The sequence below is a fragment of the Somniosus microcephalus genome, chromosome 8, assembly GCF_052327205.1.
Source record: "Somniosus microcephalus isolate GS21.2 chromosome 8, FLI_Smic_1.0, whole genome shotgun sequence".
Classification (NCBI taxonomy): Eukaryota; Metazoa; Chordata; class Chondrichthyes; order Squaliformes; family Somniosidae; genus Somniosus; species Somniosus microcephalus.
The window spans coordinates 6,451,843-6,475,887 of NC_140994.1; the positions used below are offsets into that span (position 1 = coordinate 6,451,843).

General features: G+C 50.4%; 1 protein-coding gene across 1 annotated transcript in view; it reads left to right on the forward strand.

Annotated features, from left to right (window-relative positions):
• Nucleotides 1–19,147, forward strand: part of LOC147113267 (F-box and WD repeat domain-containing 11-B-like) — a 232,015-nt gene extending 212,868 nt beyond the window's left edge. Inside the window, exons 12-14 of the mRNA XM_085996113.1 lie at nt 2,657–2,735; nt 4,991–5,185; nt 15,760–19,147. Coding sequence (XP_085852239.1) covers nt 2,657–2,735; nt 4,991–5,152 — 241 coding nt within the window. The 3' untranslated portion in view covers nt 5,153–5,185; nt 15,760–19,147. The remainder of the gene's footprint in view (nt 1–2,656; nt 2,736–4,990; nt 5,186–15,759) is intronic.
• Nucleotides 19,148–24,045: the final 4,898 nt, after the last annotated feature.

The following is a 24,045-nucleotide window of genomic DNA, read 5'->3' on the forward strand; positions in this document are numbered from 1 at the left end:
TCTGACAGTGCCAAGAAGCCGAGTAGTGGCAGTTTGGAGAACTACCCCCACTGACTAACTCGGCCACCGCGGGAGACTCGGACTCGGACTCGGCAACATTGCCGGTTATTGAGGTGTTTTCGGAGTATGAATTTTGCCGGTTAATTTAGGTGCCGCTTAAACGAGAGTTTCCTGTACAAAGCAAATAGCACCACATGAGCCAGCAGTCTGTTCCAGAGGTCTGCTGTTCTATGGGAAAGCAACAACTGCCTTAAATCTAGCCTAGACCAGCCCGGGTTCCCGTTCATGATCACTGTTCAATGACCCCCCCACCCCTGTGTGTGTGTGGACACTGGGAGAAGACAGGGTTGGGCATGGCTGTGATGGGTCTTAAAGGAAAGACTTGCATTTCTATAGTGCCTTTTACGACCACCGGACATCCCAAAGCGCTTCACAGCCAATGAGATACTTTTTTGAAGTGTAGTCACTGTTGTAATGTGGGAAATGCGGCAGCCAATTTGCGCACAGCAAGCTCCCACAAACAGCGATGTGATAATGACCAGATAATCTGTTTTTAGTGATGTTGGTTGAGGGATAAATATTGGCCGGGACACCGGGGAGAACTCCCCTGCTCTTCTTCGAAATAGTGCCATGGCTTCTTTTACGTCCACCTGAGAGAGCAGGCGGGGCCTTGGTTTAACGTCTCATCCAAAAGACGGCACCCCTGACAGTGCAGCGCTCCCTCAGCACTGCACTGGAGTGTCAGCCTGGATTTTTGGGCTCAAGTCTCTGGAGTGGGACTTGAACAATCTTGGCCAACATTCACTGCCTAGATGTATGAATTGTTGTGATCTGGAACGCGCTGCCTGAAAGGGCGGTGGAAGCAGATTCAATAGTAACTTTCAAAAGGGAATTGGAGAAATACTGGAAGGGGAGAAAATTTGCAGGACTGTGGGGAAAGAGCCGGGGGAGTGGGACTATTTGGAGAGCTCTTTCATAGAATCAGCACAGGCACGACGGGCCGAACAGTCTCATTCTGTGCTGTGAGATTCTATGTAACGGGACAGCTGCTCACACCGATGGGAATGTAACACACAGGATCAGGCCATCGCCTTAACAGGGAGAGGAAGAAACTGGGGGTGGCGGGCAGGAAGCAATGCTGGAGAATCCTATTCATCACAGAGGTAACAACCATGGCCCGATTCAGAGACCTGATTAGCTTAACAACGGGAGGTAGCTGATTATGACATCATTAACTTAGCAACAGGTCTCGCACTGGTCCGTTGCAAGCTCAGCTTGTGACCGTCTTAATTTTCCACAGTAATGAACAGGCGTCAGCGTCTCTTCCACAGCATTTATCTTCCCTGTGAAGATTCGTGAAGGTTACCAGCAGTAAAGAGGTCACGTACTCGACATTCCATGCCAATTCCGGAGCAGCGATTCCCACAATCCCGCCCAATCTGAGCATGCCGTGTGTGCCCTTGCAGCTTTTCAAGGGATTTTATTTTGGGGCTGAATAAAAAGCGAACACACGGCACAATTTGTTGTAGAACTGCACCATTTTGTTTTAGCATAAACAATAGTCTGTTGGTTTATGACTGGTAGGATATGATCAGGTGACTCTCAATCTCCAGCTGGGATTGGGCATGTTAGTCACTTGAGCTAGAGTGTTTGAATGGCACTGATCTTTCACATCGGAGACCTGAGTTGGAGGACAGGAGAGGAGAACGAACCAACTTGGCTCAGTGGGCAGCACTCTCGCCTCTGCGTCAGTGAGTTTGAGTCCCACTCCAGAGCCCTGAGCACATAATGAGGCCTGGACTAATGATCCAGAGACGTGGGTTCAAATCCCACCACGGCAGCTGGGGAATTTAAATTCAGTTAATTAAATAAATCTGAAATTTAAAAAAAAGCTATGAAACAACTGGATTGTTGTAAAAACCCAACTGGTTCACTGATGTCCTTTAGGGAAGGGAACCTGCCGTCCTTACCCGGTCTGGGCCTATATGTGACTCCAGTCCCACACCAACGTGGTTGACTTTTAACTGCCCTCTGAAATGGCCTAGTTGTACCAAACTGCTAGGGAGGGGCAATAAATGCCGGCCTTGTCAACGACGCCCACATCTCATGTATGAATAAAAAAAATAATAATAATAATGCAGGCTGACTCCCAGTTCTGCACTGTCGGTCAGATAAACCATCAAACCGAGGCCCCGTCTGCCCTCTCGGGTGGATATAAAAGATCCATGGCCACTATTGGAAGACGAGCAGGGGAGTTTTCCCCGGTGCCCTGGCCAGTATTTGTCCCTCAATCAACATCACTAAAACAAAGCTGATCATTTATTGCTGTTTGTGGGACCTTGCTGTGCACAATTTGGCTGTCGTGTACTTCATTGGCTGTGAAGCGTTTTGGGACATCTTAAGGTCATGAAAGGCGCTGTATGAAAGGCGAGTTCTTTATTTCTATGTAACAGAAATATCTCGAAACGTTTTGCACTTTGATACGTCATTGAATTGCAATGGCTGTTGTTAAGGAGGCAGCCATCTTGTGCACTGGAAGGTCCCCCAGGCAGCCAATCAGATGAATGGCCCGGGTAATCTGAGGTGCGGGGTGAAGATTCATTCAGCTTTGTGTTTCTTTCAGCCTCCATGCTGATTTGTTTCTGTGTTTAAACAGGAAGATCAAGGTGTGGGACCTGGCGGCTGCGCTGGATCCCCGAGCCCCCGCCAGCACTCTGTGCCTGCAGACCCTGGTGGTAAGTTGGGCTGAGGTACAGGATCCACTCAGGACAGATGGTCACAGAGTGGGGGGAAGGAAGTGAGATGTGGAGCTGCAGCAAGTGGGCCGGGGGGCAGGGATGTGCATGGCGCACAGGACAGGAGGCTGATGACACAGCACGTGAGTGCATAGCACGTGTTGTGCGTATTTTCTGATTGGGCACCCGCTTAAGAACATTAGGAGCAGGAGTCGGCCATTCGGCCTCTCGAGCCTGCTCCACCATTTAATAAGATCATGGCTGATCTTCGACCTCAACTCCACTTTCCCGCCCGAACCCCATATCCCTTGAGTCCAAAAATCTATCAATCTCAGCCTTGAATATACTCAAAGACTCAGCATTCACAGCCCTCTGGGGCAGAGAATTCCAAAGATTCACCACCCTCCCAGTGAAGAAATTCCTCCTCATCTCAGTCCTAAATGACCGACCCCTTATGCTGAGCTTTGTAAATAGCTGAGGCCCCAACACTGATCCTTGCAGTACCCCACTAGTTACAGCCTGCCAACCTGAAAAAGACCCATTTATTCCTATTCTCTGTTTTCTGTCTGTTAACCAATCCTCTGTCCATGCTAATATATTATCCCCAACCCCAATGGCCCTAATCTTGTGTAATAACCTTTTATGTGGCACCTTATCGAAAGCCTTTTGCAAATCCAAATATACTACATCCACTGGTTCCCCTTTATCTACCCTGCTAGTTACATCCTCAAAAAACTCTAATAAATTTGTTAAACACGATTTCCCTTTCATAAAACCATGTTGACTTTGCCTAATCATGTTATGATTTTCTAAGTGCCCTGATCCCACTTCCTTAACAATGGATTCCAGCATTTTCCCGACGACTGATGTCAGGCTAACTGGCCTGGAGTTCTCTGTTTTCTCTCCCTCCTTTCTTGAATAGCGAGGTTACATTTGCGACCTTCCAATCCACTGGGACCATTCCAGAATCTAGGGAATTTTAGAAGATCACAACCAATGCATCCACTATCTCTTCAGCCACCTCTTTTAGAACCCTAGGATGGTAGGCCGTCAGGTCCAGGGGATTTCTCAGGTTTTAGTCCCAATAGTTTCTCTTGTACCTTTTCTCTACTGGTTTTAATTACTTTATGTTCCTCACCCTCATTAGCTCCTTGATTCCCCACTATTTTTGGTATGCTTTTTGTGTCATCATCTGTGAAGACAGATACAAGAGAACAAAGATTTTAAAGGAGAGGTGAGACGGGTGGAACAAGATGAGTTGCTCGAAGGAGGAGCAAGTATCAGAGGCATAGGGGAAGAGAACAAGGTGAGATTTGGTGATAAGGACACACTGTCACCGCGCACTGAGAGTAACATCTCCGACACCAGGCACTGATTGATCATTACAACAACTTGCATTTATATAGCATAAAACGTCCCAAGATAGAGAGCAACACTCGCCATGTGCTGAAATCGAACAGTTTCTCTCACCAAACACTGACAGAAGATCAAGGTGTTTACACAGCTTGTAGCTCGCACTCATAGGAACATAAGAATTAGGAGCAGGAGTCGGCCCTTCGGGCCCTCGAGCCTGCTCCACCATTCAGTAAGATCATGGCTGATCTTCTACCTCATCTTCACTTTCCTGCACTATCCCCATATCCCTTGATTCCCTTAATATTCAAAAATCTGTCGATCTCAGCCTTGAATATGCTCAATGACCGAGCCTCCACAGCCCTCTGGGGTAGAGAATTCCAAAGATTCACCACCCTCTGAGTGAAGAAATTTCTCCTCATCTCAGTCCTAAATGGCCGACCCCTTATTCTGAGACTGTGACCCCTGGTTCTAGACTCCCCAGCTAGGGGAAACATCCTCCCTGCATCTACCCTGTCAAGCCCTGTAAGAATTTTGTATGTTTCAATGAGATCACCTCTCATTCTTCTAAACTCTAGAGAATATAGACCTAGTCTATTCAATCTCTCCTCATAGGACAACCCCCCCCCGCCATCCCATCCCAGGAACCAGTCTGGTGAACCTTCGTTGCACTCCCTCTATGGCAAGTATATCCTTCCTTAGGTAAGGAGACCAAAACTGTACACAATACTCCAGGTGTGGTCTCACCAGGGCCCTATATAATTGCAGTAAGACGTCTTTACTCTTATACTCAAATCCTCTTGTAATAAAGGCCAACATACCCTTTGATTTCCCAATTGCTTGCTGTACCTGCATGTTAACTTTCAGTGATTGTGGGTGAAACGTTTTGTTCCCAATTCCAGGAACATTCTGGGCGAGTTTTCCGTCTCCAGTTCGATGAGTTTCAGATTGTGAGCAGTTCCCATGATGACACGATCTTGATCTGGGACTTCCTGAACGACCCAACAGGACAGGACGAATCTGGGTGTTCAGCCTCCCGGGCCTTCACCTACACCTCCAGATAGACACCTCTCTGCCAGACCCTCACACCTGCACAGGTAAAGCTGCTGACTGATATCATCCCATTGTAACGGTGCTGAGCTGTGCTGTCGCTGGCGTCCAACATATTATATGAAGCTATACCCATATTGTACCCTTACACTGACAGTGTGAGGGAGCTGGATTAACATCAGTAGAGATACAGTCAGTAACACAGGGCGCTGGGGGTGAGGGGTTACTGAGTGACAGTGTGAGGGAGCTGGATTAAGATCAGTAGAGATACAGTCAGTAACACAGGGCGTTGGGGGAGAGGGGTTACTGAGTGACAGTGTGAGGGAGCTGGATTAACATCAGTAGAGATACAGTCAGTAACACAGTGCGCTGGGGGTGAGGGGTTACTGAGTGACTGTGAGGGAGCTGGATTAACATCAGTAGAGATACAGTCAGTAACACAGGGCGCTGGGGGAGAGAGGTTACTGAGTGACAGTGTGAGGGAGCTGGATTAACATCAGTAGAGATACAGTCAGTAACACAGGGCGCTGGGGGAGAGGGGTTACTGAGTGACAGTGTGAGGGAGCTGGATTAACATCAGTAGAGATACAGTCAGTAACACAGGGTGCTGGGGGGAGGGGTTACTGAGTGACAGTGTGAGGGAACTGGATTAACATCAGTAGAGATACAGTCAGTAACACGGCGCTGGGGGAGAGAGGTTACTGAGTGACAGTGTGAGGGAGCTGGATTAACATCAGTAGAGATACAGTCAGTAACACAGGGTGCTGGGGAGAGGGGTTACTGAGTGACAGTGTGAGGGAGCTGGATTAACATCAGTAGAGATACAGTCAGTAACACAGGGTGCTGGGGAGAGGGGTTACTGAGTGACAGTGTGAGGGAACTGGATTAACATCAGTAGAGATACAGTCAGTAACACAGGGCGCTGGGGGAGAGAGGTTACTGAGTGACAGTGTGAGGGAGCTGGATTAACATCAGTAGAGATACAGTCAGTAACACAGGGCGCTGGGGGAGAGAGGTTACTGAGTGACAGTGTGAGGGAGCTGGATTAACATCAGTAGAGATACAGTCAGTAACACAGGGCGCTGGGGGAGAGGGGTTACTGAGTGACAGTGTGAGGGAGCTGGATTAACATCAGTAGAGATACAGTCAGTAACACAGGGTGCTGGGGGGAGGGGTTACTGAGTGACAGTGTGAGGGAGCTGGATTAACATCAGTAGAGATACAGTCAGTAACACAGGACGCTGGGGGAGAGGGGTTACTGAGTGACAGTGTGAGGGAGCTGGATTAACATCAGTAGAGATACAGTCAGTAAAACAGGGCGCTGGGGGAGAGGGGTTACTGAGTGACAGTGTGAGGGAACTGGATTAACATCAGTAGAGATACAGTCAGTAACACAGGGTGCTGGGGGAGAGGGGTTACTGAGTGACAGTATGAGGGAACTGGATTAACATCAGTAGAGATACAGTCAGTAACACAGGGCGCTGGGGGAGAGGGGTTACTGAGTGACAGTGTGAGGGAGCTGGATTAACATCAGTAGAGATACAGTCAGTAACACAGGGCGCTGGGGGAGAGGGGTTACTGAGTGACAGTGTGAGGGAGCTGGATTAACATCAGTAGAGATACAGTCAGTAACACAGGGCGCTGGGGGAGAGGGGTTACTGAGTGACAGTGTGAGGGAACTGGATTAACATCAGTAGAGATACAGTCAGTAACACAGGGCGCTGGGGGAGAGAGGTTACTGAGTGACAGTATGAGGGAACTGGATTAACATCAGTAGAGATACAGTCAGTAACACAGGGCGCTGGGGGAGAGGGGTTACTGAGTGACAGTGTGAGGGAGCTGGATTAACATCAGTAGAGATACAGTCAGTAACACAGGGCGCTGGGGGAGAGGGGTTACTGAGTGACAGTGTGAGGGAGCTGGATTAACATCAGTAGAGATACAGTCAGTAACACAGGGCGCTGGGGGAGAGGGGATACAGAGTGACAGTGTGAGGGAACTGGATTAACATCAGTAGAGATACAGTCAGTAACACAGGGCGCTGGGGGAGAGAGGTTACTGAGTGACAGTGTGAGGGAACTGGATTAACATCAGTAGAGATACAGTCAGTAACACAGGGCGCTGGGGGAGAGGGGTTACTGAGTGACAGTGTGAGGGAACTGGATTAACATCAGTAGAGATACAGTCAGTAACACAAGGCGCTGGGGGAGAGGGGTTACTGAGTGACAGTGTGAGGGAGCTGGATTAACATCAGTAGAGATACAGTCAGTAACACAGGGTGCTGGGGGAGAGGGGTTACTGAGTGACAGTGTGAGGGAACTGGATTAACATCAGTAGAGATAGTCAGTAACACAGGGCGCTGGGGGAGAGAGGTTACTGAGTGACAGTGTGAGGGAGCTGGATTAACATCAGTAGAGATACAGTCAGTAACACAGGGCGCTGGGGGAGAGGGGTTACTGAGTGACAGTGTGAGGGAGCTGGATTAACATCAGTAGAGATACAGTCAGTAACACAGGGCGCTGGGGGAGAGAGGTTACTGAGTGACAGTGTGAGGGAGCTGGATTAACATCAGTAGAGATACAGTCAGTAACACAGGGCGCTGGGGGAGAGGGGTTACTGAGTGACAGTGTGAGGGAGCTGGATTAACATCAGTAGAGATACAGTCAGTAACACAGGGCGCTGGGGGAGAGAGGTTACTGAGTGACAGTGTGAGGGAGCTGGATTAACATCAGTAGAGATACAGTCAGTAACACAGGGCGCTGGGGGAGAGAGGTTACTGAGTGACAGTGTGAGGGAGCTGGATTAACATCAGTAGAGATACAGTCAGTAACACAGGGCGCTGGGGGAGAGAGGTTACTGAGTGACAGTGTGAGGGAGCTGGATTAACATCAGTAGAGATACAGTCAGTAACACAGGGCGCTGGGGGAGAGAGGTTACTGAGTGACAGTGTGAGGGAGCTGGATTAACATCAGTAGAGATACAGTCAGTAACACAGGGCGCTGGGGGAGAGGGGTTACTGAGTGACAGTGTGAGGGAGCTGGATTAACATCAGTAGAGATACAGTCAGTAACACAGGGCGCTGGGGAGAGAGGTTACTGAGTGACAGTATGAGGGAACTGGATTAACATCAGTAGAGATACAGTCAGTAACACAGGGCGCTGGGGGAGAGGGGTTACTGAGTGACAGTGTGAGGGAGCTGGATTAACATCAGTAGAGATACAGTCAGTAACACAGGGCGCTGGGGAGAGAGGTTACTGAGTGGCAGTGTGAGGGAGCTGGATTAACATCAGTAGAGATACAGTCAGTAACACAGGGCGCTGGGGGGAGAGGGGTTACTGAGTGACAGTGTGAGGGAGCTGGATTAACATCAGTAGAGATACAGTCAGTAACACAGGGTGCTGGGGGAGAGGGGTTACTGAGTGGCAGTGTGAGGGAGCTGGATTAACATCAGTAGAGATACAGTCAGTAACACAGGGCGCTGGGGGAGAGAGGTTACTGAGTGGCAGTGTGAGGGAGCTGGATTAACATCAGTAGAGATACAGTCAGTAACACAGGGCGCTGGGGGAGAGAGGTTACTGAGTGACAGTGTGAGGGAGCTGGATTAACATCAGTAGAGATACAGTCAGTAACACAGGGCGCTGGGGGAGAGAGGTTACTGAGTGACAGTGTGAGGGAGCTGGATTAACATCAGTAGAGATACAGTCAGTAACACAGGGCGCTGGGGGAGAGAGGTTACTGAGTGACAGTGTGAGGGAGCTGGATTAACATCAGTAGAGATACAGTCAGTAACACAGGGCGCTGGGGGAGAGAGGTTACTGAGTGACAGTGTGAGGGAGCTGGATTAACATCAGTAGAGATACAGTCAGTAACACAGGGCGCTGGGGGAGAGGGGTTACTGAGTGACAGTGTGAGGGAGCTGGATTAACATCAGTAGAGATACAGTCAGTAACACAGGGCGCTGGGGAGAGAGGTTACTGAGTGACAGTATGAGGGAACTGGATTAACATCAGTAGAGATACAGTCAGTAACACAGGGCGCTGGGGGAGAGGGGTTACTGAGTGACAGTGTGAGGGAGCTGGATTAACATCAGTAGAGATACAGTCAGTAACACAGGGCGCTGGGGAGAGAGGTTACTGAGTGGCAGTGTGAGGGAGCTGGATTAACATCAGTAGAGATACAGTCAGTAACACAGGGCGCTGGGGGGAGAGGGGTTACTGAGTGACAGTGTGAGGGAGCTGGATTAACATCAGTAGAGATACAGTCAGTAACACAGGGTGCTGGGGGAGAGGGGTTACTGAGTGGCAGTGTGAGGGAGCTGGATTAACATCAGTAGAGATACAGTCAGTAACACAGGGCGCTGGGGGAGAGGGGTTACTGAGTGACAGTGTGAGGGAGCTGGATTAACATCAGTAGAGATACAGTCAGTAACACAGGGCGCTGGGGGAGAGGGGTTACTGAGTGACAGTGTGAGGGAGCTGGATTAACATCAGTAGAGATACAGTCAGTAACACAGGGCGCTGGGGGAGAGGGGATACAGAGTGACAGTGTGAGGGAACTGGATTAACATCAGTAGAGATACAGTCAGTAACACAGGGCGCTGGGGGAGAGAGGTTACTGAGTGACAGTGTGAGGGAACTGGATTAACATCAGTAGAGATACAGTCAGTAACACAGGGCGCTGGGGGAGAGGGGTTACTGAGTGACAGTGTGAGGGAACTGGATTAACATCAGTAGAGATACAGTCAGTAACACAAGGCGCTGGGGGAGAGGGGTTACTGAGTGACAGTGTGAGGGAGCTGGATTAACATCAGTAGAGATACAGTCAGTAACACAGGGTGCTGGGGGAGAGGGGTTACTGAGTGACAGTGTGAGGGAACTGGATTAACATCAGTAGAGATAGTCAGTAACACAGGGCGCTGGGGGAGAGAGGTTACTGAGTGACAGTGTGAGGGAGCTGGATTAACATCAGTAGAGATACAGTCAGTAACACGGGGCGCTGGGGGAGAGGGGTTACTGAGTGACAGTGTGAGGGAACTGGATTAACATCAGTAGAGATACAGTCAGTAACACAGGGCGCTGGGGGAGAGGGGTTACTGAGTGACAGTGTGAGGGAGCTGGATTAACATCAGTAGAGATACAGTCAGTAACACAGGGCGCTGGGGAGAGAGGTTACTGAGTGACAGTATGAGGGAACTGGATTAACATCAGTAGAGATACAGTCAGTAACACAGGGCGCTGGGGGAGAGGGGTTACTGAGTGACAGTGTGAGGGAGCTGGATTAACATCAGTAGAGATACAGTCAGTAACACAGGGCGCTGGGGAGAGAGGTTACTGAGTGGCAGTGTGAGGGAGCTGGATTAACATCAGTAGAGATACAGTCAGTAACACAGGGCGCTGGGGGGAGAGGGGTTACTGAGTGACAGTGTGAGGGAGCTGGATTAACATCAGTAGAGATACAGTCAGTAACACAGGGTGCTGGGGGAGAGGGGTTACTGAGTGGCAGTGTGAGGGAGCTGGATTAACATCAGTAGAGATACAGTCAGTAACACAGGGCGCTGGGGGAGAGAGGTTACTGAGTGGCAGTGTGAGGGAGCTGGATTAACATCAGTAGAGATACAGTCAGTAACACAGGGCGCTGGGGGAGAGAGGTTACTGAGTGACAGTGTGAGGGAGCTGGATTAACATCAGTAGAGATACAGTCAGTAACACAGGGCGCTGGGGGAGAGAGGTTACTGAGTGACAGTGTGAGGGAGCTGGATTAACATCAGTAGAGATACAGTCAGTAACACAGGGCGCTGGGGGAGAGAGGTTACTGAGTGACAGTGTGAGGGAGCTGGATTAACATCAGTAGAGATACAGTCAGTAACACAGGGCGCTGGGGGAGAGAGGTTACTGAGTGACAGTGTGAGGGAGCTGGATTAACATCAGTAGAGATACAGTCAGTAACACAGGGCGCTGGGGGAGAGGGGTTACTGAGTGACAGTGTGAGGGAGCTGGATTAACATCAGTAGAGATACAGTCAGTAACACAGGGCGCTGGGGAGAGAGGTTACTGAGTGACAGTATGAGGGAACTGGATTAACATCAGTAGAGATACAGTCAGTAACACAGGGCGCTGGGGGAGAGGGGTTACTGAGTGACAGTGTGAGGGAGCTGGATTAACATCAGTAGAGATACAGTCAGTAACACAGGGCGCTGGGGAGAGAGGTTACTGAGTGGCAGTGTGAGGGAGCTGGATTAACATCAGTAGAGATACAGTCAGTAACACAGGGCGCTGGGGGGAGAGGGGTTACTGAGTGACAGTGTGAGGGAGCTGGATTAACATCAGTAGAGATACAGTCAGTAACACAGGGTGCTGGGGGAGAGGGGTTACTGAGTGGCAGTGTGAGGGAGCTGGATTAACATCAGTAGAGATACAGTCAGTAACACAGGGCGCTGGGGGAGAGAGGTTACTGAGTGACAGTGTGAGGGAACTGGATTAACATCAGTAGATACAGTCAGTAACACAGGGCGCTGGGGGAGGGGTTACTGAGTGACAGTGTGAGGGAACTGGATTAACATCAGTAGATCCAGTCAGTAACACAGGGCGCTGGGGGAGAGGGGTTACTGAGTGACAGTGTGAGGGAACTGGATTAACATCAGTAGATACAGTCAGTAACACAGGGCGCTGGGGGAGAGGGGTTACTGAGTGACAGTGTGAGGGAACTGGATTAACATCAGTAGAGATACAGTCAGTAACACAGGGCGCTGGGGGAGAGGGGTTACTGAGTGACAGTGTGAGGGAACTGGATTAACATCAGTAGAGATACAGTCAGTAACACAGGGTGCTGGGGGAGAGGGGTTACTGAGTGACAGTGTGAGGGAACTGGATTAACATCAGTAGAGATACAGTCAGTAACACAGGGCGCTGGGGGAGAGGGGTTACTGAGTGACAGTATGAGGGAGCTGGATTAACATCAGTAGAGATACAGTCAGTAACACAGGGCGCTGGGGGGGGAGGGGTTACTGAGTGGCAGTGTGAGGGAGCTGGATTAACATCAGTAGAGATACAGTCAGTAACACAGGGCGCTGGGGGAGAGAGGTTACTGAGTGACAGTGTGAGGGAACTGGATTAACATCAGTAGATACAGTCAGTAACACAGGGCGCTGGGGGAGGGGTTACTGAGTGACAGTGTGAGGGAACTGGATTAACATCAGTAGATCCAGTCAGTAACACAGGGCGCTGGGGGAGAGGGGTTACTGAGTGACAGTGTGAGGGAACTGGATTAACATCAGTAGATACAGTCAGTAACACAGGGCGCTGGGGGAGAGGGGTTACTGAGTGACAGTGTGAGGGAACTGGATTAACATCAGTAGAGATACAGTCAGTAACACAGGGCGCTGGGGGAGAGGGGTTACTGAGTGACAGTGTGAGGGAACTGGATTAACATCAGTAGAGATACAGTCAGTAACACAGGGTGCTGGGGGAGAGGGGTTACTGAGTGACAGTGTGAGGGAACTGGATTAACATCAGTAGAGATACAGTCAGTAACACAGGGCGCTGGGGGAGAGGGGTTACTGAGTGACAGTGTGAGGGAACTGGATTAACATCAGTAGAGATACAGTCAGAAACACAGGGCGCTGGGGGAGAGGGGTTACTGAGTGACAGTGTGAGGGAGCTGGATTAACATCAGTAGAGATACAGTCAGTAACACAGGGCGCTGGGGGAGAGGGGTTACTGAGTGACAGTGTGAGGGAACTGGATTAACATCAGTAGAGATACAGTCAGAAACACAGGGCGCTGGGGGAGAGGGGTTACTGAGTGACAGTGTGAGGGAGCTGGATTAACATCAGTAGAGATACAGTCAGTAACACAGGGCGCTGGGGAGAGGGGTTACTGAGTGACAGTGTGAGGGAGCTGGATTAACATCAGTAGAGATACAGTCAGTAACACAGGGCGCTGGGGGAGAGGGGTTACTGAGTGACAGTGTGAGGGAGCTGGAGTAACATCAGTAGAGATACAGTCAGTAACACAGGGCGCTGGGAGAGAGTGGTTACTGAGTGACAGTGTGAGGGAGCTGGATTAACATCAGTAGAGATACAGTCAGTAACACAGGGCGCTGGGGGAGAGGGGTTACTGAGTGACAGTGTGAGGGAACTGGATTAACATCAGTAGAGATACAGTCAGAAACACAGGGCGCTGGGGGAGAGGGGTTACTGAGTGACAGTGTGAGGGAGCTGGATTAACATCAGTAGAGATACAGTCAGTAACACAGGGCGCTGGGGAGAGGGGTTACTGAGTGACAGTGTGAGGGAGCTGGATTAACATCAGTAGAGATACAGTCAGTAACACAGGGCGCTGGGGGAGAGGGGTTACTGAGTGACAGTGTGAGGGAGCTGGAGTAACATCAGTAGAGATACAGTCAGTAACACAGGGCGCTGGGAGAGAGTGGTTACTGAGTGACAGTGTGAGGGAGCTGGATTAACATCAGTAGAGATACAGTCAGTAACACAGGGCGCTGGGGGAGAGGGGTTACTGAGTGACAGTGTGAGGGAACTGGATTAACATCAGTAGAGATACAGTCAGTAACACAGGGCGCTGGGGGGAGAGGGGTTACTGAGTGACAGTGTGAGGGAGCTGGATTAACATCAGTAGAGATACAGTCAGTAACACAGGGCGCTGGGGGAGAGAGGTTACTGAGTGACAGTGTGAGGGAGCTGGATTAACATCAGTAGAGATACAGTCAGTAACACAGGGCGCTGGGGGAGAGGGGTTACTGAGTGACAGTGTGAGGGAGCTGGATTAACATCAGTAGAGATACAGTCAGAAACACAGGGCGCTGGGGGAGAGGGGTTACTGAGTGACAGTGTGAGGGAGCTGGATTAACATCAGTAGAGATACAGTCAGTAACACAGGGCGCTGGGGGAGAGGGGTTACTGAGTGACAGTGTGAGGGAGCTGGATTAACATCAGTAGAGATACAGTCAGTAACACAGGGCGCTGGGGAGAGAGGTTACTGAGTGACAGTGTGAGGGAACTGGATTAACATCAGTAGAGATACAGTCAGTAACACAGGGCGCTGGGGGAGAGGGGTTACTGAGTGACAGTGTGAGGGAGCTGGATTAACATCAGTAGATACAATGCTTATTTGAAGGGAGCTCCATTAACTATAAAGTGTGTGGTGCCGAGAAAGCGGAGAACTAGTTTAAACAGGAATGTCGCCTACTTTCAATAATATAATTCCCCATGAGGTCCCTTTCAAAAGGACGCATCTCATTATCAGGACAGTGGTGAGAACTCATTGGAAACAGACTCCAGCGGTTTCGATGCACAGCCTATAGCCGCAGGAATGGTAACAGTACCAGGTGAAGATGGACTTAGAATCAGAGAATCTCACAGCATGGCAGGAGGCCATTCGGCCCTTCGTGCCTGTGCTAGCTCTTTGAAGGTGCTCTCCGATTAGTTCCACTCACCTGCCCTTTCCCCACAGCCCTGCACATTTCTCCCCATATATTCCTTCACCTTGATGTCTGGAAGAGAACGGTCTTTGTGGACGCTCGGTTAACAGAGATTCCCCGAATGGGTGGCACAAAATGGCTGCTAAGAATTGGAGCTGGAGGACCTAAGAGAGGGTGTACTTGCCATAGAGGGAGTGCAACGAAGGTTCACTAGACTGATTCCTGGGGGATTGTCCTATGAGGAGAGATTGAGTAGACTAGGCCTATATTCTCTAGAGTTTAGAAGAATGAGAGGAGGTCTCATTGAAACATACAAAATTCTTACAGGGCTTGACAGGGTAGATGCAGGGAGGATGTTACTCCTGGCTGGGGAGTCTAGAACCAGGGGTCGCAGTCTCAGAATAAGGGGTCAGCCATTTAGGACTGAGATGAGGAGGAATTTCTTCACTCAGAGGGCGGTGAATCTTTGGAATTCTCTGCCCCAGAGGGCTGTGGATGCTCAGTCATTGAGTATATTCAAGAGAGAGATTGACAGATTTTTGGACTCTCGGGGAATCAAGGGATATGGGGATCGGGCGGGAAGGTGGAGTTGAGGTCGAAGATCAGCCATGATCTTATTGAATAGCGGAGCAGGCTCGAGTGGCCGAATGGCCGACTCCTGCTCCTAATTCTTATGTTCTTCTGCCCGAGACCCACGGACCCAGTCACGGTTGAGAGCAGGATTAGAGAAGGTGAGCTAACTCAGGCACCAAGCTCAGGTTTTCTCGAGGTGTAGCTGGCAGTGGGAGAGGGAGGTGAGGAGCGGCACAGCAAGAGAGTGAGCTAGAGCAGGAGATGGGTGGGGATCTCCCTGGTGCTTTTATTTACTACGGCTACAGAGACAAAGAGAAAAGATTTTTAATGCGATCTGGCTCCAAACGATGGTGGGCTTGGCTTAGATTTGATATTTCCCCAGTATCAGCCAAACTGTTCTGTTTAAGTGAAGCTTTCGACACAAAGTCATATTTCACCAACATTAGCCCGTGTTTCGGAATTAAAGGCGCCTTTCCTCAGTGTGTCTCAGGACCGCTGCCCTCCCCGGTTCTCGCGCCACACAGCTGTGACCGGATGTAACTCTCTCTCCCGTTGCCTGGCGCCAGAGCGGGGAATATTGTAACACCTCTGCCCCCACTGTGGTTTCTTCCAGGAACTGGCACCTGCTCCGGAGATCGAACAACCCGCGGAGCGGCCAGCAGGGAAAGGAGATCAGACTAGCGATAACGGGCAGAGGTCTTGCTGCTTGTGTCCGAATGGGTCTGGTCTGAACAACGCGGGCAAGATTCACCTGGAAGATCGGGGGGGAGGGGGGAAACAAACTGAATGAACTTTGCCGCTACCTGACTGAACAGTCGCATCATCCCTAACAGCCCCCGCTCTCCTCGACATGATCTTGACATCTATTCCACATTCATCACATTGCTTGATGAAAGTTTATTCATAATTTCCGAGCATGTCTGCAACCTCGGGGTCTGCACTGGAAACTAGAGCGACTAGAAAGAGATTCATTTTATCGTTTCTGTTCTTTCCTGAACCGCACGGCACCTGGGACAGTGGCGCACTTTACAGTTTAGCCCCGGAACGAGTTTCAGGGACAGCTTCTCTCCCCAGATTCCTCTTCCCCAGGTCACCCAGGATGTGTCTGTCAGACACCACAAACCCCTTTCCTGTCAGCCTTGCCAGCTGGGGCAACTCAAGCTTGGGAGCCTGACCTGATTGAGAGAAGAGAGAATGGAATAGATCAGCTTATCACCTTGTCGGAAGGTGCTTGGTCTCCTTACCCAAGGAAGAATATACTTGCCTTGGAGGCGGTGCAACGAAGGTTCACTAGATTGATTCCTGGGATGAGAGGGCTGTCCTATGAGGAGAGATTGAGTAGATTGGGCCGATACTCTCTGGGAATGAGAGGTGATAACATTGAAAGATATAAGATTCTGAGGGGAATTGACAGGGTAGATGCTGAGAGGCTGTTTCCCCTGGCTGAAGAGTCCAGAACCAGGGGTCACAGTCTCAGGGTAAGGGGTCGGTCATTTAGGACTGAGATGAGGAGGAATTTCTTCACTCAGAGGGTTGTGAATCTTTGGAATTCTCTACCCCAGAGGGCTGTGGAGGCTCAGTCGTTGAGTATATTCAAAGCTGAGATCGATAGATTTTTAGACTCTCGGGGAATCGAGGGATATGGAGATCGGGCGGGAAAGTGGAGATGAGGTCGATGATCAGCCATGATCTTATTGATGGAGCAGGCTCGAGGGGCCCCTACGGCCGACTCCTGCTCCTAATTCTTATGTTCTTAGCATAGTAAACTCCATATCGCACGCTGAGAATGTTCTTGGGTAGGTGACTTGGCTCAACATTCCTGGCATGTTTCCCTCAAACAAAAGGAATAGTCAGAGCACAAACCACACTCACTGCCACACTCCGTCACCACGCAGTCTCAGTTTGTGTGAGTGTTCCTCCCGTCCAGCAGTCGCTGTCAATGAGTGGGTCCCACCAGTTAACGGCGCACTGCCAAATCAAGCAAGCGTTAACTGTGCTTTATTTCACTGGCTCCTGTTCCCGACTTTCTCTTTTGTTTTATAATTACTTTGGATTGTGTCGGTACTTTAGTCGTTGCATCAAGTTTGAATTTTTGTATTTTCTTTTAATGGCGGACAATTATTTCAACAGAGGACTCACCGGGCAGGGGGCTATTACACTTCTGGGTAGTAGGAGCCCTGGTCCGCCCTTGTACGTGGCTACCCTCGCCCTGCGTGGCGCACCGCGCTATCTGCCTGACACCCTATACTAGCCCGCTCTGCGTGTCACCATCGCAGGGGTTACACTAACAGTTTCAGAGGATTTAAGGAGAGTGTCAGCCCGGACTAGTAACTCGCCGCCTAACGTGATACTGAGCCTCGCGGAGCAGGAATGCCCCAGGATCCATCCCCCACCTGGGGTGACAGTGGGGGGGGGGGGGCACTGCAACTGGCCTCAGTACTCCAGTGGTAGAGAGAGGCGGGGCGGGGAGTGGAGAACTCCATCAGACTGGTGGGCGAGTCCAGAACGAGGGGCCAAGATAGCCGCTAACAGATCAAAGCAAGAGTTTCGGAGGATTTCTTTACACAGAGAGAGGTGGGAATGTGGGCCTCACTGCCACACGGCGTTCTTGAAGCAGAGAGCACTGACGCATTTAAGGGGAGGCTGCTCAGTTTCCACGCCTTAACCGCCTTAAAATATAGTCGGCCAAATCTTAAATGGATTGTCCAGAAATCCCCCCTTACCTTCCAGTCAGGCGTGATTGCTTAAAATTAACCTTCGACCATCTTGTATATCCTTGATTCTCAAAGAACCAGCCTCAGTTTTATCATTAACCAAGCTGGGAGGTGCATATATTCAAAGAGTTCACCCCTTGAAGGGGCAAATCACCTCAAGCAGCCAAGTTAGTGACCCCGATGACCTCGGGTTCACTGAGCCTCAAGGTCCGGGCATGCCACCTGTCACTTTCACTCCCCAAACTCGTTCGATTCTTCCTTAGCAAAGAACCTGCGCACTTTCAGATAAGAGGTTGAATAATTCTACCTCCTAACATTGATGGCAGCCTGGCCCTTGTAACCAATGCTTTGTTTCACATTTACATCCATGGTTCTAATTAGCTCTAGCTTTTCCCAGGGTTCAGTCTGATGGCCAAAACTCCATTTAACGGACACAGTTAAGGCAATTCTTGGGGTATTTTCCCAACACACTCTCCCGACTTACCGCGCTCCCATTTTCCCAACCCTCTCTCCCGACTTACAATTTTTGGAATCGAGCTATTCCATCGTGTATTTCGTGACCTGCACTTTTATTGAACTAAACTGTAATTTCGAAAGTTGCTGAAATAAATGGGTCTGCTGCTGAAGAGTGGCGCTCATGAGCAATTTATTTCATTTGAAAAGCCTTAGTTAGGCCTTGAACGTAGAGCTCTGGTTTGCAGTTTTTCATTTGAAAGGGGTCTCTATATGTTATTTATTCTAGGAAAAATAAATTCTGCCTCTTACTCTCTAAGTCTCCTGAGCCGTGTACAGGACCTGTGCTCGGGGTCGGGACGGAGGGGGTGGGAAGACCCGCTGTCCAGCCTGCGCCAGAGCAGTCGTGAGGGGGGAGGGGGGGCTCAGCATTAACATCCCCGGCCTCCCACGTCCCCAATTTTATCAGCTTCTTGTGGGGAATTACCCACCTTTCATTGAGTTGCTCCCCTCGATCCCAGAGCCGAGATAGGGAACTCACTGAGGGGATAGGCGGGAGAAAGTCCAGGTCCTGTCACCCTGAGGGACAGCATGCATAACACGGCATTGAGTTTGCGAATTGTAGGGTGCATCTGTTGGTGCTTCACCCTCCCACTCCCCCCCACTCCACAGTATTGGCAAACACCTAGGGTGGGGCGAAGGGGACCCTAAAAAGGAGAGGGCGAGGGGAAAAAATTTAAAATATAATTATTTTGATTCGATCTCAGTGAGATGTGAGGTTATGTATAACACGGGGATATTCATATTATGTGCAATAAACTGATCTAAAGCTTACAGGTGTGTCTCTTTCTTCCTGGGCAGTACTGAGGGAGTGCCGCTCTGTCAGAGGGGCAGTACTGAGGGTGTGCTGCACTGTCGGAGGGTCAGTACTGAGGGAGCACTGCTCTGTTGGAGGGGCAGTACTGAGGGAGTGCTGCACTGTTGGAGGGGCAGTACTGAGGGAGCGCTGCACTGTCGGAGGGGCAGTACTGAGGGAGCGCCGCACTGTCGGAGGGGCAGTACTGAGGGAGAGCTGCACTGTCGGAGGGGCAGTACTGAGGGAGCGCCGCACTGTCGGAGGGGCAGTACTGAGGGAGTGCTGCACTGTTGGAGGGGCAGTACTGAGGGAGCGCCACACTGTCGGAGGGCCAGTACTGAGGGAGCGCCGCACTGTCGGAGGGTCAGTACTGAGTGAGCACTGCACCGTCGGAGGGTCAGTACTGAGGGAGCACTGCACTGTCGGAGGCTCAGTACTGAGTGAGCACTGCACTGTCGGAGGGTCAGTACTGAGGGAGCACTGCACTGTCGGAGGGGCAGTACTGAGGGAGCACTGCACTGTCGGAGGGTCAGTACTGAGGGAGCGCTGCACCGTCGGAGGGTCAGTACTGAGGGAGCACTGCACTGTCGGAGGGTCAGTACTGAGTGAGCACTGCACTGTCGGAGGGGCAGTACTGAGGGAGCACTGCACTGTCGGAGGGGTAATAAGAAGGAAGCGTTGCACTGTCAGAGGGGCAGTAAGGAGGGAGCGCTGCACTGTCAGAGAGGCAGTACTGAGGGAGCGCTGCACTGTCGGAGGGGCAGTACTGAAGGACGCTGCACTGTCGGAGGGCCAGTACTGAGGGAGCGCCGCACTGTCGGAGGGTCAGTACTGAGGGAGTGCTGCACTGTCGGAGGGGTAGTACTGAGGGAGCGCTGCACTGTCGGAGGGTCAGTACTGAGGGAGCGCTGCACTGTCGGAGGGGGCGCCGCACTGTCGGAGGGTCAGTACTGAGGGAGTGCTGCACTGTCGGAGGGGGCGCCGCACTGTCGGAGGGACGGTACTGAGGGAGCACTGCACTGTCGGAGGGTCAGTACTGAGGGAGTGCTGCACTGTCGGAGGGGCAGTACTGAGGGAGCGCTGCACTGTCGGAGGGACGGTACTGAGGGAGCACTGCACTGTCGGAGGGTCAGTACTGAGGGAGCGCTGCACTGTCGGAGGGGCAGTACTGAGGGAGTGCTGCACTGTCGGAGGGGCAGTACTGAGGGAGCGCCGCACTGTCGGAGGGGCAGTACTGAGGGAGCGCCGCACTGTCGGAGGGGCAGTACTGAGGGAGTGCTGCACTGTCGGAGGTGCCATCTTTCGGATGAGAGGTTAAACCGAGGCCCTGTCTGCTCTCTCAGGTGGACGTAAAAGATCCCATGGCCACTATTCAAAGAACAGAGGAGTTCTCCCCAGTGTCCTGGGCCAATATTTATATCTCAACCAACATCGCTAAAATAGATGATCTGGTCATTATTACATTGCTGTGTGTGGGAGCTTGCTGTGCACAAATTGGCTGTCACGTTTCCTACATTACAACAGTGACTGCACTTCAAAAAGCACTTCATTGGCTGTAAAGCGCTTTGGGACATCCTGAGGTGGTGAAAATCGCTAAAGAAATGCAAGTCTTTCCTGATGATGTCAATGAGGAGATTTCCTGCTGCTGCAAAATCTTCCCCTCCCATCCCAACATGGTTTCATCCATCCTTGGTCCCCTCATTTACATGCTGCCCCTCATTCAGAGAGCCTCGGTGGCGGGGGTGGTGGTGGTGTAGCAAGTGTCTAGTCGCGATGCTCCAGCCATCATGAGTGTCGGGCAGGCTTGATGGACCAGCTGGTCTTTACCTACCCATCAATTTCATACATCCGTAAATGCATTACCTCCCCACTTCTGCATTAAACTGCATCTGCCTCCTGCCTGTCCATGTGCATGTTAGTTGCAGGTATCCTTGCAGGAGATAGCGCAGGTCTGGATCTGGCTGTTTATTGACACACAGCCAGTTGTGCATGGCCGTTGCTGGGTACCTGCACCTGGACCTTTCTATCAGTAAAGCTGCTGCATAAATGCAAGTTGTTGTTCAAAGACTGTCGACACTGACTGGCACGGAACTCAATCGAAATAAATTGCATCCAATCCCTCCACAGATAACTATCAGTCTGGTATTGAGACTCTCCTTAAACAGGGATGATGCCGCTCAGAGATCCCAGCAGTACCATGGACAGCACCACTGAAGGTCAGCACTGAGGGTCCACCTGGAATGGCCAAAGTAGAGAGGCTGAAATAATGAGTCTGTCCAAATCAGAGCCCAAGACAATATTGGATAATGGACCTAGCGTCATACTCCTTGCCCTTATGGTGGGGTTAATTAAACTTCTACTTCAGTTACGTGGATAGACTGGAGAAGCTGGGGTTGTTCTCCTTGGAGCAGAGAAGGTTGAGAGGAGATTTGAGCGAGGTGTTCAAAATCATGAGGGGTCTGGACAGAGTAGAGAGAAACTGTTCCCATTAGCGGAAGGGTCGAGAACCAGAGGACACAGATTTAAGGTGATTGGCCGAAGAACCAATGGCGACATGAGGGAAAACTTTTTTATGCAGCGAGTGGTTAGGATCTGGAATGCACTGCCTGAAAGGGCGGTGGAGGCAGATTCAATCATGGCTTTCAAAAGGGAATTGGATAAGTACCTGAGGGGAAAAAATGTTGCAGGGTACAGGGAAAGGGCGGGGGAGTGGGACGAGCTGAAGCGCTCTTGCAGGGAGCAGGCACGGGCTCGACGGGCCGAATGGCCTCCTCCTGTGCTGTAACCATTCTATGATCCTACGAGCCTGATGCTGGAAGAGTAGCCTGCTCCATCAACAAGAGAGGCGATAGTGGATCTCATTCCTGCTGTCTTTGTATAGATGCCGTCCTGCTAGTAGCCTGTTGTCTGGGTGACGGGATTATTCTCAACAACGGGAATGACAATTTATCTACACAGTTACCCACTTTGTTTTGAAAGCTGCTAGTTCCTTACAATCATCCCTCGCAGGAGACGGTAAACCCATCTCCCGTCTGCCTGTTGTGCTGGTTCTGATGGATGTTTAAAAAAAAAAATCCTTTGGTTAACATTCCTCCTTCAACCAACATCCCCAAAGAACAGGTTAACTGCTCACTTACCTCAGTGCTGTCTGTGGGATCTTACTGTGCACAAGATGGCTACCACATTTGCCAACACAACAACCATCAATGAATGAATTATATGCGAAGTGCTTCGGGACACTCTTGACTAATGTGATGAGGAGCTATCCAATCGCAAGTCTTTCTCCTCCACAGGATAAAGAAGCATAGGAGGCGAGGAACGTTGGGTTAATCTGCTTGGGTCACATTAGCAGAGAGTTTGACAGTGAGGTGGCTGCTCCACCACGCGCACAACATGACCTTACTTTGCTTGCATTACAGATGGAAGGCAGGGTCTGCTAACAGAACGGTGTGCAGTAATCAATCTGTAATCAATCTTTACAGTAATATAAATCAGCCTCAAGCATTGCCGCAGTTAATTACTTTCAAACTTAATGCGTAGGAATATTGCTCGGCTGTAGGTGTTGCCTAGTATTAAAACAAATTGATCCAGGAGTAACAATCTAAAATAAATTTAATTTGTTTTACTTCTGACTCTAATTAAGTTTTACACAAAATACACGTTATGTAACGTGACTTATAGCAAAAGGCATCGGAGGCAAAAAAGAGAAACTGTTGGCCACAGGCAATCACCAATATTAAATAAATTGATCTGCAGCAATAATCTCAAATAATTTAATTAGTTTCACTCCTAATTAATTTCTGCACAAATAAATTGTCTTAGAGGACACTTATCTCTGGTAATAAAACAAATTGATATGCGCTGTGGCTGGGTTGTCTTTGCAGGAGAGAGAGAGAGCGAGAGAGTGGCAATGTGTTTGCAAAGAGGTTGTTATTGTTTTGGTATCTTCGTGCTCTTCCCCTCGGAGAACAGCGCAAACTCGCGGGCTGATTTACAGTCTGGCAGGGTGGCGCGCTTATTGCTTTCGTATCTTCAAGCTCCTCTCCTCGGAGAACAGTGTGAAGAAGTGGGAGGATTTGCGGGATGACTAACAGTCCGAGAGGCCGTGATGTAAACGCTCCTTCCATGGCCGTAACCGTCTTTCTCCCAGCCGATGGGGGGTGGGGGGTTAGTCTGATATGGCGGGAGGGTTTTATGGGCTCCTACAACCTATACGATGAGGAGGGAGGACCACCCACACCCTCCGGACGCGAGTATCCCGCTGGATGTCAACCTGGAATTCTGAGCTGGAGCGCCGGTCTCCAATCACCGGGACTGTCTGTAGTGGGGTTTCGAACCCTACACCTTCTGACTCAGAGACGGGACCCCTGATACAAAGGCTCCCTCCTCCTGCAGGGATGTGCCAGAATATCGAAGGGAAGGGGTATCAGCTAAGCTCTGGAATTCCCTCCCTAAACCTCTCCGCCTCTCTCTCCTCCTTTAAGACAGTCTAAAAATAGCGGGCAAATCATTTAAAACAGAGATGAGGAAGAATTTCTTCACTCAAAGAGTGGTGAGCCTGTGGAATTCCCTGCCACAGAGGGCTGTGAAGGCTAATTCAATAAATATTTTCAAGAGAGAATTGGATATATTTCTGAAGGCTAAGGGGATTAAGGGTTACGGAGAAAAGGCGGGGACGGGGTACTGAACTGGTAAGATCAGCTAAGATCTCAGACGAAGATCAGCCATGATCTCATTGAATGGCGGAGCAGGCTCGAAGGGCCGAATGGCCTACTCCTGTTCCTATCTCTATGTTTCTAAGACGCTCCTTAAAACCTCCCTCTTTGACCAAGCTTTTGGTCACCCGTCTCAATATCTCCTTATGTGGCTCGGTGTC